The sequence below is a fragment of the Oculina patagonica genome, chromosome 14, assembly GCF_052425735.1.
Source record: "Oculina patagonica isolate OP01 chromosome 14, crgOcupat, whole genome shotgun sequence".
Classification (NCBI taxonomy): domain Eukaryota; kingdom Metazoa; phylum Cnidaria; class Anthozoa; order Scleractinia; family Oculinidae; genus Oculina; species Oculina patagonica.
In genome coordinates, this window is record NC_135771.1 from 18,214,416 (window position 1) to 18,230,453 (window position 16,038).

The 16,038-nt window shown below is 40.5% G+C and overlaps 2 protein-coding genes across 2 annotated transcripts; both read right to left on the reverse strand.

Moving 5' to 3' along the window:
* Positions 1-975: 975 nt before the first annotated feature.
* LOC144638766 (uncharacterized) lies at positions 976-4,086 on the reverse strand. The gene is made up of 3 exons (XM_078498025.1): positions 3,690-4,086; positions 1,732-1,967; positions 976-1,034 (listed from the first exon to the last, which is right to left on the reverse strand). Exons 1-3 carry the CDS (start codon positions 4,033-4,035, stop codon positions 1,014-1,016), a joined length of 603 nt encoding a protein of 200 aa, XP_078354151.1. The 5' UTR covers positions 4,036-4,086; the 3' UTR covers positions 976-1,013.
* A 1,127-nt stretch (positions 4,087-5,213) lies between these two features.
* LOC144639014 (WD repeat-containing protein 18-like) lies at positions 5,214-15,854 on the reverse strand. The gene is made up of 10 exons (XM_078498279.1): positions 15,819-15,854; positions 15,554-15,664; positions 14,916-15,049; positions 13,800-13,959; positions 13,249-13,392; positions 12,423-12,481; positions 11,844-11,968; positions 10,837-11,048; positions 10,513-10,575; positions 5,214-6,007 (listed from the first exon to the last, which is right to left on the reverse strand). Exons 1-10 carry the CDS (start codon positions 15,852-15,854, stop codon positions 5,834-5,836), a joined length of 1,218 nt encoding a protein of 405 aa, XP_078354405.1. The 3' UTR covers positions 5,214-5,833.
* Positions 15,855-16,038: the final 184 nt, after the last annotated feature.

The window sequence follows — 16,038 nt, forward strand, 5'->3', positions numbered from 1 at the left end:
ATGCTAGTCCATTGCAGGGTTCCCCCCCCCCAGCATTATGTCGCCGGTACCCATTTATACACCTGGGTGGAGAGAGGCACTATGAGAGTAAAGTGTCTTGCCCAAGAACACAACACAAGTGACCCCGGCAGGGGCTCGAACACGGACCGCTCGATCCGGAGTCCGGCGCACTAACCATTAGGCCACCGCGCTATAGAGGGGAGGGGGGAGACTTACTTTCGGAAGGAAAATTTGCGTTTCAACAATCTTCTGGTTTCTATTTGAACGCTGAAACTGTTTAGGGAGCACACAAGGAACACCTGCTACCACCGCACCGTAAAACTCCCTTAACGATGTGAACGTTAAAACAATTCCTTCAGATGCTCTAAGGCGTATCGAGCGAGTAAAATACTGGCTGCACTAGAAAGACAACTGTAACACAGTCTACTAACAGAGTCGAGCATATACCAGTTATGTTCGACATGGACTAAGGAGGCGCCGCAGACTGGACCCGAGGCGTTCTCGGCTCACGGAGTCCTAGCTCTATCGTGAGCGGTGACGTCACCGAAGAGCTCTATCGTCCCATGCTTCGCGCGGAAACCGGAACAAGAGAGGACGCCTGGGGACTAGGCTGGGGGCGCCGTGCACGAGTGGTGATTTGACAGTTTCGACGGTTAGCGTCCGGGTCGAGTCCTGAGGCCGGGATCAGACGCTGTGTTTAATTCTTGGGGATCTCACAAACTAAACACATGCCCCGAAGTTATGCTCTACCTGACCCACGTAACAACAAAAGAACCAACGACTGAAAGTAGTGAACAATTTCAAATTTAATACAACCAATTGTTACATGTTTCGTAACAGGCAACAACAACTAATTTCCATAAAAAATCTATTCCTAAAAATATTCTGCCGGATAATGGTTAAAAAACTGTTCATCTTGATTCAAGTTGTCAGACTCAGGTCTCACTAAGAGGCACGGCTTGAATTGCATTTTAAACTACTTGATTTTCGGCTAATTTACTTGACTGTATCCCTCAATTTGACGAAACTGGAATCTACATTTAAAATGTAAAAAAATATATTTTAAAGTTATGATCACTATACATGCAAACGAGAAGAAAGTTTAAATTTGAAGAGCGTTTACTAAACGGGAGTTAAGATTTAGCCCTTGGAAACGAAGACTTGAAAGAGAATTGATGGCCCTATCTTTCAAGAGGAGAGAAAGGACTATACGATGATACGGAGGAGTCGATTCCCGATACAGACAGCGCATGACAGTTTACGGTCAACGAAAGCCTCCATAACATTCTTGTTCATATCTACCGCGCTGGTTTCATTAATATTTGGTACACACCACACAAGTGAATGGTGCTTTTCGTGCGATTGGTTAACTCGGAGGTGATTAGCAAAGTACTATTCGCCTCCAAGCAGCTGAAGAGAAACAAAATGGCTTCCCGTGTCGCTTTGGTTACCTAAAGTAATGTTTTGGTCCGCTAGTTATTCAACTTGTGTGGTATATACTAAAACAATTATTCACCTTCAGCGTCGGTGAATGTGGTGGATATTTACCTTAATATCCACTTCTATTCACCTCCACTTCGGTGAATAATTGTTAAATATTCTTCCTGCAGATTTAGCGTTTAGTGTTTGAAGGCAACACCCCTACTTGATGAGTATAGGTCTTCTCTTCACCTATCGCTTTGACAAATTAATTGCTTCTGCAAGAAGAAATCAGATTTTGATCATACTCACCAGCTCGGAATTTCTTCTATAGCTAAGCCGTCGTTTTTTCAAAGCAGACATTTTAATTGAATCTTCTGGCTCATCCACCTCACTTAACACTGTCACGTGTTTTTCCCAGCTAATCAGCTGACCAGATTGACTACTTCGTCGAAGCTTGTGCTGCGTAAGGGAGCTAGCTCTTCTTTCCCGCTTTTTCCCGCCCGTTATCAGGTTCTCGTCGATGCAAGAATCTCGCTTAATTGTGTCTAAATACGAGAGAAACTAGCATTAGCACGCTGTGCGGACCTGATAAAGTAGACTCGAAACAAGAGGGATGTTTTAGGAGTCGTGGCAGCCTAAAGGCCGTGGCAAACGATGGCACATTGTTGCCAACTCGCTCCTTGTGAGGTTTCTTGGGTGAGCAAACGAGCGGCACAAAACAACCTTTCTTGCGGACAAAAAATGTTTTTAAAAAAATAGACGCATTCTTTGGTGTCTCGGACACTAATTTTGTGTCTGCAACAGATGTTGCGCGCGCAGACAAACAGCAAAACACTTGTGTCCGCAACAATGTATCCGCAATAATGTGCCCTCGTTTTCTAGGGACTTTAATAACGGTTAGTGTGCTAGACTCCGGATCAAGCGGTCCGGGTTCGAGCCCTGGCCGGGATCATTGCGTCGACAGTTGTGTCCTTAGTAAAGACACTTTACTCTCTACCCAGAGTCCGATTTTTAAATGGCTGGACAAAGCAATCCGACGGATAAAATCTGACTATCTGGTGGATAGCATTGCTTCGTTTGTGAGCACGTTTCTACTGGCTAGTGATTTATCCGGTGGATAGCTTTATCCAGCCTTAAAAAAAACTGGGGCCATAATATAAATGGGTACTGACAAACTGTCTGGGTTATCTGACAAAATGCTGAGGAGTAACTTGCAATGGACTAGCATCGTTTCCAGGCGAGGAGCCATTTCTCCTATACCGTTTCATGCTACAGAAACCATAACAAAGCGCTGGCATAGCATGTGTGCCTTTAGGCCCTGGGATGAACTCAAATATAAAAGAAACGGGGATTTTCGTCGTCTTGCTCGGTGTTAATTACAGATTTTGGTCTGACTTCTGGTGTTCAGGGCAAAACCCCAATGCTTTAGCCGTCGAGGTCTCGTTTAAGGTTGTCACAGAAAAGAGAATTTGTTGAGTAGCACTCAAAATGATTAACAATAAGTGGTAAATAGTATTTTCGGAGTGCTTTAAACGCTGTACAAAACAAACTTTTCGCGGATAACCCCTTCATCAGTGTAAATATGATGACTAAAACGTTCATCTTAAGACATTAAATTTACACTGATGAAGGGGTTTAATATCCCCGATTCTCGTTAACGGTTACACGTGAAGAAATATATTAAAAAACGCTATCTGACCGATCAGGCATGAAAAATGTGTCTTTTAGGGGTCAAAATCCCAGGGGGGGGGGGGGTACTCCGCCTTGTAAATGACGGGGATGATCGAATGGAGGCAAAACTCAGGACCCAAAAAAATCCCTAAGTCTTCCGACATTACCCAAAAAAATCCCTGGACCAAAAATAACCCCCCAAAAAATCCCTTGTCAAATTACCCCTAAATTGCCAGGAGGGGCACTAACATAACACAAAGAACGCTCGTTTTGTTTATTCATGATACCATTAATACGCCAAGGCCGTGCCAAGGCACTTTAGTTCGTTTTTAATACCCCCCAAAATCCCCTATCTAAATGAAGTCACCCAAAAAAATACTTGCCAAATTTTCCAACCCAAAAAAATCCCGGAATCGAAAATTTCAAACCCAAAAAAATCCTTTGATCATCCCCGTCATTAACAAGCCGAAGTACCCCCCCTGGGGTCAAAATACGCTTGAGCCACACCCAGACATGGTCTCTATTTAAATTTTTTGACGAGCCATCCCTCTTTTTCATATGGAGTCCCACCCTGGCCGCTAGGCTCTGGAACTTACCTAAATACGAAGTAACACTGCCTCCCCATACTCTGTTCGGCGTGTAGGAGATGTGAGCCATCGTGTTGGTTCTGTTGCGAATTGGAGGCAAAACCTTTATTTCCTTGATTTGCGGAACGACGGATTCATCCTTCCCTTCACACGGGTCAATGTCAACACTGTCTTTCACTGCCTTTTTGAAATCACCTTCCGGCTTCTCGTGTAAACTCCTCTCATTTTGCTCCTTTCGCTGATTTGTTTTGTTCATTCCGACCTTGCTCTTCACTGTAGCTAAGTAAGGCTCTGCTCTGGAAAGAATTGCATCTTTATAACGCGCGCTTTTATCACAAGAACATGAAATTCCCATTTCGATCAGCGGGTTGAAAGAAAGAACATTGCATCGCACACAAAAACGTAAACAAACACTACAGATGACGTCATTATAATGAATTTTAGTAATCTTGACGTCATTCATTCCTTAAAAATCCGCCTGCATTTTTTTTTTCAGTCACTCCCATCCTGTTATTTAATCTCTCCCATGATAGTAGCGTACAATAGCAAGTTTATTTATCAAGGTCCCTTTTTGACAAATCCTTGTAAAATAAGCAAAGAGTTCAATTTATTATCAGTGTCCACTTCGAAAGTTCTGATGAAGGATGTCGGCGCTTCGTCGCCATTAGAATGTCGTTGCTTAGCAACGACTGCCGAAACCCGCGGTCTCAGACGATTCTCGGAGAAAGAGCCATTTTGCGCGTGCATTTAGACAGTTCTTTTCCCTATATAGCGCGAGTCCCTCAAAAGTAACGGAAGCCGAAACTAGTCGGAAACGGAAAACTCAACTTGTTTTCCAACTGTGCGAAACAGCGAAACTACAGTTATTGTCAATTAGAATTTAATCACCTAGGTCAACTACTATTTTGGGAATTAAAAAGGACAACAAAAACATCCACTGATGTTCTTGCGATCGGGGCCAAAATTATAAGTCAAGATCGACTAGTATTGAACTGCACCGAATGAGGAAATAGAAAAGGTAAAAACTTTTGCTGAGCAAACTTGACCCCGCGATCGATCGATGTGAATGCAGGTAAAGGCATTGGTACATTTTTTTAACGGCTTGGCCAAAAGGCAAAATGGGTCCCAAGTCAACGCAAGTTGACGAAAAGCCAGTTTCTGAAAGAGACATCTTTCGCTCTTTTTGCTCTTGAATTATATTATGGCGTCATTATTTTTCACGCACAATGCAATTAATGCGCGCGCATGTTTCATGTGTCATTCGTGCGAAGTGCGACCGTTTGTACATGGCCCCAGGTTCTTCTTTGACGTTTAAGGTAAATGCAAGATGGCGGTTTACACCGAATACCTCCCATCTTATATATTTATCCCCCCCCCCCCTCCCCTTTTGCCATTACAAAAAAAAATTGTTACAGGCACTCATTCAACCTTTTTAAAACGTCTTCTGTTCAATATGTTCCACTGATAAAGGAACACCCTGAAGCAATAGTTAACCTTTTAGATACAAGAATTTGTTCATTCTATTATTTATTCTTATTCTTATTTTTATTCTCTGTTCAGTTTGCAGAGATACGCATGTCTTTATATTGCTCTTGTTGTTGTTGTTGTCGTCTTTTCTTAAAAACAAAACACGCCAGTTCTGGCTACCAGGAAATGATTGGCTGCGCAGATTAAAACCCAACCAGAAACTTCTTGACACTAAACTTACACTTTAAATCCAACAGCAAATTGTTGTAGTATGTATGGTATAGTGTATAGCGCTGATTTAGCTAGAAGTATGTAGTGCAAAGCGTGTTGTTGTTGTTATTGTAATTGTTGTGCGTTGTGTGTAATAGATATAAAGTTGTATTGTAAAGCGTTTAGCGTTTAGCTTGTAGCTCGCAGCCTGTAGTATGCAGTAGAAATTCCGGCTTCAATTCCGTTCTCAGTGGATATTTCATTTCCAGGTACACATTCTGCAAAGCTTCGACAACTTTGACAGACAACTCGAGCGAAGAGACAGTCTGACCGTTGTTTACCCATATGTGGCGAATTCTCCTGTAAGAAGAACGACTTTACTAGCCAAGTTCTTCCTCAGTATCACCACGAAACCTTACTACGACAAGACACGCCAAAAGGCCTGCTTTCCCTTTAAAAACTTGGCTTTTTGTATCTCACGTCGCATCTTTCTCAGTTGCCTGGTATACTTCTGTCATTAATTCTTCCACGGCAAATTTGTAAAAGTTTCTGTTAACTCGTTTCACGTTTTCCAATTCCTCTTCGAGTTCCCGCCGGGAGAGCTGTCGCTTTCCTCCTGTCGCAGCTCCCTGCTCTTCAAGCTTCGCCACCTGCATGTGAAGAAAACTAGTATTAGCACGCCATGCGGACCTTTTCACTTGGAGTCTGTTTCCAAGGTCTCTCTTAGGGTCGGGAGGAAGAGAGACACTGGGAACAAGGTTGGTGCTTGGTATGTGCGGTTTTCGGCAAATGTTCGGAAAGTAACCGAAGATTTTATGACAATCGCCCGACAGTTTTTACGTCCGCAACGTCGTTAGTTTCCCATTAGACTGCAAAACAGTCGTATCGTTTGCGAACGCGCTCGGAATTCGAACGAGAGCGAGAGGTCTGGAGCCAATGTCAAAACTGTGAGTGAGACTGGGGAGAGACACTAACGACTTTAGAGACATTCTCGTACCTCGAGTCTTCGTCCCTTCTGCGCAGGCTTGAAGAAACGAGCGACTCTCGAAACTTCCGCTGGAGGGTCGATGTTGATTGGTTTTTGAAAGACAATGGAAACCACCGGAAGTAACCCAGATTTCCAATATGGCGGAAAGAACACAAGAGAAGTGGCGAACTCTAAATCTTGTCTGTAGATCGATAGATGCTGCAACGATTTAAGAAAACATTCGATTGATCTTAACAGAACAAAAACCAGTAACGAATCAGTTTTAATTCTACTGGAGAGGCTTAGGAGATGGTAGATGAATCATAAATTATATTTCGTGCTTTGGAGCCGACAGGCCTAGGATCGCAGACTGCTCGGCAAGGCCGTTATAACCTGCTTCATCGGTTGCTGCAACCGAGCTGCTAGAAGAAGGAGTGCTCAAATTACTTGTCCTACCATGGGGAATATTAATCAACTGTAGCCGCAACCCAAAACTGTGGACTGAGATTTTGATTTGATCTTCACAAATGTATTATATATCCAGCGGTAGGTTTCTACATGCCGTACCTGGCCGTAGTATTTATTTAAAGTTTTATGGACGTAATTTTATTTACAGAGCGAATGGAATAGAATATTGTTCAATGTTATTTTTAGCATTTGCTGTGTGAACGTACATTTTTCTCTACTACCTTGCAAATCACAATGAAAACTGAGTTTACATAATCAGTTATATAAAATTACTGGATTGTTCAGCTAGCTCGACACTGCCAGGCAGTCAAAATCCTTTAACTTACATTGTAAGTGACCCTCTTGGTAACACCTTTCATAAGGAAACATTAATTCGTTATTTTACCTTTCTTTAAGTTTTGATATTTTGACCATCATTGAAAATGAAAGGACACTATGCCTGACAATCAGTATTTTTGTTTGTGTTGAATCCAAGGGACTAACTGCAGAAAATGATTTAAAAAAATACCTTTGTACCCTGTTGCTTATGACAATGTGATTTTGAAATTCCCAGTACCCTATTTATGATGTTCAATTAGGTTAAAGAACTTACCCTATTGGGTGACACCCCTTGTTAGCTTTATGTGGGGGTATCAAGTATACCCGTCCACTCTGGATCCCCATAGGAGAATGCCTTTTTACTAACACTTCCAGTTTAGTTTCAGAGACCTGAGATACCATTCTTAAGCTACTTATGACTGAGGTCACATAATTTTAGTTTACCGGTACTCCAAGTTCATGTTCGAATCAGTGGCGAGAGTGCTCATCCTCCACCAATGTTACCCGGGTTCGATTCCCATACCAAGCCTAATATGTGGGTTTGTTGTTGGTTCTGGTCCTTGCTAGCCTGCGAATACAGCCGCCTCTCACACTCTGATCTGCTTGCTGCGTGAGAGGTGGCTGTATATGCAGGCTAGGTCCTTGCTCCAAGGATTTTTCTCTAGGTTCTCGAGTATTCGTTCCTCCACAAAAACACCCAACTTTTGCTGCGCTCCACGCGGCAAGCGGATCGGAGCGTGATGGTCAGCTGTATTTACAGGCTACAACACTGCTAAATTCCACTTCAATCTGGAATCAGTGGGATTGGAAGAGCCACTATGTAGAAGATTTTTCATTTTCATGTTTTCATATTATTTATTAATTCCATTCCAAAATTACAAAGATAAATATAAAGCAAAACAAGTAGAAAAAGAAAAAATGGAAAAGGGCAAAATATAGCTAGCAAATTTGATGCCCTGGTTAAAATAACAATAATAATTTACGAAAAAAAAAATTAACTTAACATAGGAGAGGAAGAGGTATGAATTAATTAATACTGAGCAAAATAATACTGGTAGAGTGCTTTTTTAAAAATGTTTTCTGGTTGGCAAGTTATGTATAGATAAAGGAAGGTCATTTCAATAGTAACATCCCATAAAAGTGGGGCAAAATTCCCTTATATTTATTGTAGAGAAACCGAGATTTAAATATTGTAAGGATGCACTTCAAGTATCGTAAATTATTATGTTGCTCAGATACCAGAGATAAGGTGTAGAGGATTCCACTGTAAATTCCCATTTTACATGTATGTTGCTATTTGGCTTTTTAAAAATGCCTCCACAAGTATTTTTGGAGTGCACAATATTAACTCAATATTAACTCCTGGTTCAGGGACTGCTGATAAAATACTTCTTTCCATCCCCCCTGCCTCCCAGTCCTCACTGCCTCCTGGAAGTACCCTTTTAATGACACATATAAAAACAAACAGCCCAATATCTATTAAGTCCAATCTGATGCCAAAGGCCACACTGGATCTAGAGAAGGCCCCAGGTCCCCTATGGTCAAAAAAAGCCCAAAGGGCCCAAAATTTCCACCCCTCTTCCATTATGATTACCTGTGAATCTGCTGTATAAGGCAGATATTGATATAACAAGGTTGCCACAGCTCAGGAGAGGTTTTCAGGATATGATATGGCTGGAGAAATAATGTCTTAAAAAAGTTGGGGAATTTTTATCAGAATTAGAGAAAACTGATATTACAAAGAAAAGTCTGGGAAATTTATCCTTAGATAAAATCTACATTCAAGCCTAGTGGCTGATTAGGCCAGAGCTTCTACCCCCTGGATGGGATTCTAATCCATCGCATGGCTACCTCCAGCATTAAATTCGCTGGTACTCATTTATACACCCAGGTAGAGAGAGCCACTACAAGAGTAAAGTGCCTTGCCCAAGAGTACAATGCAGTACCGTGGCCAGTGCTTGAACCTAGACCGCTCAATCTGGAGTCCAGCTCCTTAATTATTAGGCTACCCTGCCACCCTAAATTTATCCTTAATCAACTTCAATTTTGACAGTTTGACTTGTCAACAACAAATAAAACAAAACAAAAAAGGAAAGAAAAGAAACAGGCTATCTTTGTGATAGGTGGAAAGGATGACTGTAGGGGATGGTCAGAGGCTGCAATTTTACCTGATTTCTATTTTTTCTTGGTCAGGGAAATTAAGTCTTACCAGGGAATTTATGTCTAAGGTCAAAAGCTAGAGCTGGTCCCAAGGGTGTCCAGCTTGTAACAAAACAATTTAGAAATTTAGTTGAATGGGTGCATCAATGCTTAGTTTGACTCCGCCATGTAGGAGTTTATCAATAAGAAGTACAATCAATAATATCAAAATTATAAAAATATTATTGAAATTGTCTTTTACAGCAGTTTTCACAGCTTTTTGGACCAAAGTTAAGCCTATTAATGGTTGTACATGTTTCAGTGTGCTTGTGGATTTGTTTCCCTATTTAATTAAAACACAAAGTAAGCCCTTTTAATTTACATAAGACAAACAGTTTTACTGTTGGCAAACTACAAATTAACCACCACTCGTCTGCACTGCTTTGTCAATATAATTATTAGGTTTTCAAACAATCTTACAATTTAATTTACAGAAACAGATTTACAGGATTTCCCAAACAATACAGCTATTAAAAATTGTGATACACAGTATGACCATTAAAAACTATAGCTATCTTTAATATCGCCTGTTAAAATAGCAATCCACATTTTACATACCATGCCAGTCAAAGCAATCTATATGTGTTTCGTCCACAATGTGCAACAGTTAAACCCTCGTATGATTTAAAAACTTATTCTGCCGTTTTCAGGAGCTCTAAATAACAGGGTTTCGAGGTGAGCAAAGATGAGTTGAAAATTCTTCAGGTTCCCCAGTGGCTTTATAGTGTTATAGTGTTGATGAGTTAAAATTTTGTAGAAGTCTGCGAGTGACTGCGAACACAATCCATAAATCCGCAAAAGATGCGGTCATTTGGAAAGCAAGAACTTGCCGAAAACGGCTGACAGGACAGGCAAAAACATTTCTTTCCAACAGTAATGATCTAAAGGATCTCCAGTTGCTTGCCGTTCAGTAGAATCTCTCCTAAGGTTTTATCTTTCCTCCACTTCAGACGCCATCTTTCTTTTTAGCGGTCAGGCATGCGCAATTCAACCGGAAGTCCGATATTTTCGGACTTCCAATCGGAACATTCCAGGGTCGCTCGTTTCCTGACCGCGGGTCAAAGGGAACGAAGACCCTGGGTACGAGGATGCTTTAGAGACTGTTTTGCAGTCTAGTCTCCCATCAAAAGGGACTATAAGTTTCAGAGGGGCGTTGTTTGCATGTTGGGAGCGCAGGCTTTGCAGAAGAGGTCGATACCTTACCTCACTCAAAATTGGTTGCGCCATAGTTCCACAATTCTTCTCCATACGTTTTAAACTACTTTCCTGTTTAGAAATAAAAAGAGGAGTGCATCTTAGAAGACAGCAGTGCCTTTTAACAGTTGATTTGGCGAAAAGAAAAACAACCATGACCAACATCAAATTTTACCTTACGATATCTATGTATTGTCCACCGGAGAGGTCGGGAGAATACAGATATTCATCAACTAAAGATTACCATTTTGATGATTCTCCGAACTAACATTATATGAAGTGAATGGTATTCAGTAGGGAGAACTAATATTCGATCTTACAACTGAACAATACCTCGGTTAATTTTCCTTTTAGCACCAGACGAATGCTATCCGAGTTAGACTCTCCATCGGCTGTTCTTGAATGAGCAGTCACGTGTTTTTCACGTGATTGGCTCGGTACATGCACGTGTCTTTTGAACGGCTGGATTGGAGGAAGTGACGACTTTGCAGGCGGGTTGTCGAGATACAGAGGTTTTGGAATAATCTGAGCGTTCGTCACTGCACCTGCGAAAAGTAACGCAACTTAAAAGCTAGAGCCTGACTACCTGCTGTTATGTGCTAAAATAGCAAATAGAGATAAAACAGGCCAATCTTAGGCGGGTTAGCCTGTGGCAAACGCGGGAAAACACGCAACGGGTAGAAAGGGCGGGAAAACACGTTACAGGTGGGTCATGTTATAGGCGGTCAGCTTTTCATGAGGATAAGGTTCCTCCCTGCTGACACCATTTTGCATTTCTATTTTTTCTCATCTTGCAATAAAGTTATTATAAATAAATAAATATAATTAATTATTATTAATAAATAAATAAATAACTGTTCATTCCTCACAAAACTAGAAATCGTTTTCGTTTGAAAACGCATACTTTTCATGCGTTTTTGCCTCTTGTCCACATTACAACGATCGAAACGCATTTGAAAATGCTACTCAGGGTGGAGACATTTTAAAGAGCGTTTCGTAAACGCCTTAGTGTGGAAGGCGAAAACGGAGGCTTTTGAAAATGCCGATATTATTCGCCTGAAGAACTGAGCCCTACCGTATTGTTGTATACAGCGAGAACACGAAAAACAGAGGTTTTCGCAAACGCTGACGTCATTAATCTTAGACGACTATTGTAGCGTTCAAGTACTGCGTTTTCAAACTAACCCATTGGTGCAAACTAAGAAAACGCTGGGAAAACGATATGTGTGGACGAATTCGTTTTCTGTATAAAACATGACAGGGCCTTGGCTTACAATGTAAGATTTTAGCAGGTTCTAGTTTTAGACTTTAGTTCCTGTGTATCTGTCATGCTAGCTTACCTTTGTGGTTCACCACTCTAAGACACTGTCTGCTGTGAACATGCCATACACGAGCAGTTTGATCTTCTGAACCAGACAACAACAGTGTACCATCCATTGAAACCGCTAGACTGTTGACTTGTTTACTAAAACGGGAGGAATATGCAGTCAATTTTTTTAGAGTAGATTTCAATTGAATGTCGAAAAACCAAAAGCAAAGTAATTACTCTGGCCAATCACAAAGTACCCAGACAATCCAGTGTACCAATCAAAACTCGAAGCAAATACATGTCGCACGCACGAAGCGCGACAAAACGTGCGTGAGCGAGTCACGATTGGTTTTGATTTCACTTCTGATTGGCTGAGAAAGTGGCGCGAGAGTTTCAAACCATTCACTAAGCGTAGTAATGCAAAGCCAAAGCATTAGCAAACGCAAATAACTTTCGACATTCGAGTGAAAACCGCTCTTAAGTGACCTATTAATTTGTACAATGTGTTAATTCTTGAGGGAAAGGGGTACATGTAAAACACCGTTTGAACCTGCTGTTAGACAAATTATTAGAAGCTAAATGGACTATGATAGTGTTGTAAGGAAAATACCTGTGGCCATTAAAAATAAGGGATTCTTCCTTCTCCATGTGAATGTCATTCTTCATTCCCTAAAGTTCAATTTATAACAAAAGTTGTTAATGTTTTGTCAAGATCTTAAAGAGAAAAAAACAGTGAAGCGTTAAATCCACTATTTAAGAGGGTCTATTATAGGGAGTGGTACATTCCACAAACCGCCATATTTTGTACTTCTTCTTACGCTAAACATGTACGGTAGTTCCTGACACTTAACCACAACACTGAAAATGGATTTTTCTCTGTCCCAAAGAGTACATCAAGAAGACATATCAGGCTAAGTACAAGCCTTGGGACAGAAAATATTGAGTTTCTTAAGGGAAACCTGGAACTACGGGGCCCATACTGCCAAAGCTTATCCCGGTTTCGGTAGCATGAAGCGACTAGTAGTATTTTTTACTCCCCTAAGGATGGGATGCTTGTCCATCACATAGATTCCCCAGCATTAAATTCCCTGGTACCCATTTATACACCTGGGTGAAGAGAGGTACTATGAGAGTAAAGTATCTTGCCCAAGAACACAATGCAGTGCCCCGCCCAGGGCTCAAACACGGACTGCTCGATCTAGAGTCCAGCGCGCTAACTCTTGTGCTTGCAAATATGCTTACACTTCTAGTAGCGTAACTCAGGAAAACCTGGCTAGCCTGCAATTTTCTGTTATGCTGAATACATGAAGTTCCTCACACTTGACCGCATTCAACATAGAAATGGGTTTTTCTCAGTCCTAAACAGTATATCAAGAAGATGGATATTTCAAAATACAAGATTTATTTTTGAGAGAAAAAAATATTGAGTTTCTTACCCGTCTAAAAAGTTCTACTTGGTAGATACTGCCATCAGCACATCCGGCAAAAAAGCTCTGTTCTGCAGCATCCATTGACACAGCTGTGACTCCAATGTCAAACACAAAAGAACATAGAAGTTCCCCAGAACTCAAATCATACAACTACAAGGAGAAATAAAAAGATTTCAAGATGAATTGACATAGTTAACAGTTGAGGACATATTCTTGAATATTTAATACTGTGTCTTTTTGTTATTCATCTTACATGTACTTGTGTTTGAAACTTGTAACCGGTTTAAGAACACTTTGTGTTGTTTTAGTGAAGACAGGGATTCTCGAAAGTCTTTATACCATCCTGTTTTAAGATAATTCCCTGTGACTGTCTTCAAGATTAGAAAAAAATTGTGAAGCGGCATTCCATTCAATTATATTTAAATAGATATGGGAGTCCCCTTACCTGGACACAAAATTACCATGATTTGAAATACAATCATGCTAAATATTTGTCATGTTTGTCAAAATTAAAAGTTAAAGGCCTTTAGCTATTTTTCTAGTCTCAACACATGTACCTTGCATGTTTGATCAAGAGATGAAGTGATCACATGACCCCTCATGCCACCGTGACCACAGTGGATATCAGTAACTGGTAAGGCGTGTTCAGACCAAGTATACCGAGGACTCAGATTTGAATCAAATGTTCCTAAACTGCTTGATGAAAAAGACACAACCCTGGAAAGGAAAGCGAATCAGTAAATAGTATAATACTAAAATATGTATACATGTGTATGTGTATGTCCCAGGGGGGGGTACTCCGGCTTGTTAATGACGGGGATGATCGAAGGATTTTTTTGGGTTTGACATTTTCGATTCCGGGATTTTTTTGGGTTGGAAAATTTGGCAAGTAGCCTTGGCGCGGCCTTGGCGTATTTATGGTATGATGAATAAACAAAACGAGCGTTCTTTGTGTTATTTTATTGCACCTCCTGGCAATTTAGGGGTAATTTGACAAGGGATTTTTTGGGGGGTTATTTTTGGTTCAGGGATTTTTTGGGGTAATGTCGGAAGACTTAGGGATTTTTTGGGTCCTGAATTTTGCCTCCATTCGATCATCCCCGTCATTTACAAGCCGGAGTACCCCCCTGGGGTGTATGTAGATGCCATCCAAAGAACATACATATCAAATGTATGTTAACCGAAAAAAGATGCTTCTTTTTGTCACCACTACACAATTTTCAGGTCAAATATTACATGAATCCAAGCCAACCGGACAACCACCACAAAAACAAAAAAATACATGTTCTCTTTTTGGAGTTTTGAAATACATCACTGCATATTTTGAATATTTTGTTCAGACAAAGGACAATAACCAATAAAAATTTATGACAGGGCAATTTGTACAAAATATTTCTAAAGGCATGTGTGATATTGATCCCACATTTGTGCAGTTCCAGAAAATATCCTGCTCATGGAAGGTCATTGTTAATTCCACGGTGTTAGGGGGTCTAAAAAGGAAAGTATGGTGCTAAACTCAAATTAAACTAAACTAAATTAATTAAATTAAACTATCTAGGTCAGAGGTTCAAACCAAGAACCCTTCAGTGGGGAGGGGGGGGGGTACATGTATCTATATTTTCTGGAACAACATGTAGATCAATGTTGTTTGGAAATTACAGGTTAAAGGTTACCTTGCCATTTTCCACACTATCACTAAATTATCATCACCAGACGACAGAAAATGAGAACCATCATCAGTGAACTTTAGACATGAGACACGCTGGAAATGTCTTGACAGCAATGCTAGTAAATTCCCACTTGCAACCTTTAGGAAAAGAGAATATAAAAAATAACTTGTCATTGTGGCAGTAATGTTAGTGTATTTGGCCATTCAAGTGAAAGCCATAGAGCAGTTTACTTTCAAGATGTGATCCTGTTTATGATGCTGTACAAGGCAGTTCCAACTTTTATGTCTGAGGATAAAACCCTTGTGTGTGACCATTAAGATGAAAGCTACTAAGCAATACTTCCATGTGGTACTGTTTATTATGCTGTACAAGGTGGTCCTAACTTTTAAGTCAGTGGATAAAACCCTAGTGTGTGACCATTCAAATGAAAGCTATTGAGTAGTACTTTCATGTGGTACTGTTTATTATGCTGAACAAGGTGGTTCTAACTTTCAAGTCTGCGGATGAAACCCTAGTGTGTGACCACTCAAATGAAAGCTATTTAGCAGTACTTACATGTACATGTGGTACTGTAAATTATGCTGTACATTATTAAATTTCTTAACTTATGGAACTCTCGGGAATTAAAGATTCAAACCAACCTGCCAGATGTAAATTTTCTCTCCACAAGCCACTACACAGTACACACCATCAGGAGAACATGCCAGGGCTGTCACTTTTCCTGGACAGATTAATTTGGTGAGAATTGAATCCTTAAAAAAGTAAGAAAAAAACACATTTTTCTTGACGCAAAAGGTAGATTGAAGTATTAAACTGTTGTGAAGTTATACAGCTGATACAGGTTGAGCAGTCCATTGTCACAGTTGATTGATTGCATTGCAAGGCAAAATGCTAGGCAGGAATTACAACATTCTGTCTGGGAAAAAGCGTGTTGTCACTCATCCAGTGACTATTACTAGAAGAGGAAGATCTGATGAACTTAGAATACAGCAAGGTTGTTCTCGCTAGACCAGTGACAAGGTGAACATGCTTTTTCCCAGACAAAATGTTGTTTGCTAATCACAAATAGTGTCTTTCCTGCAAGGAAGACATGGATCAAAGGTTAACTAAGGGAAGAGTGATTTGT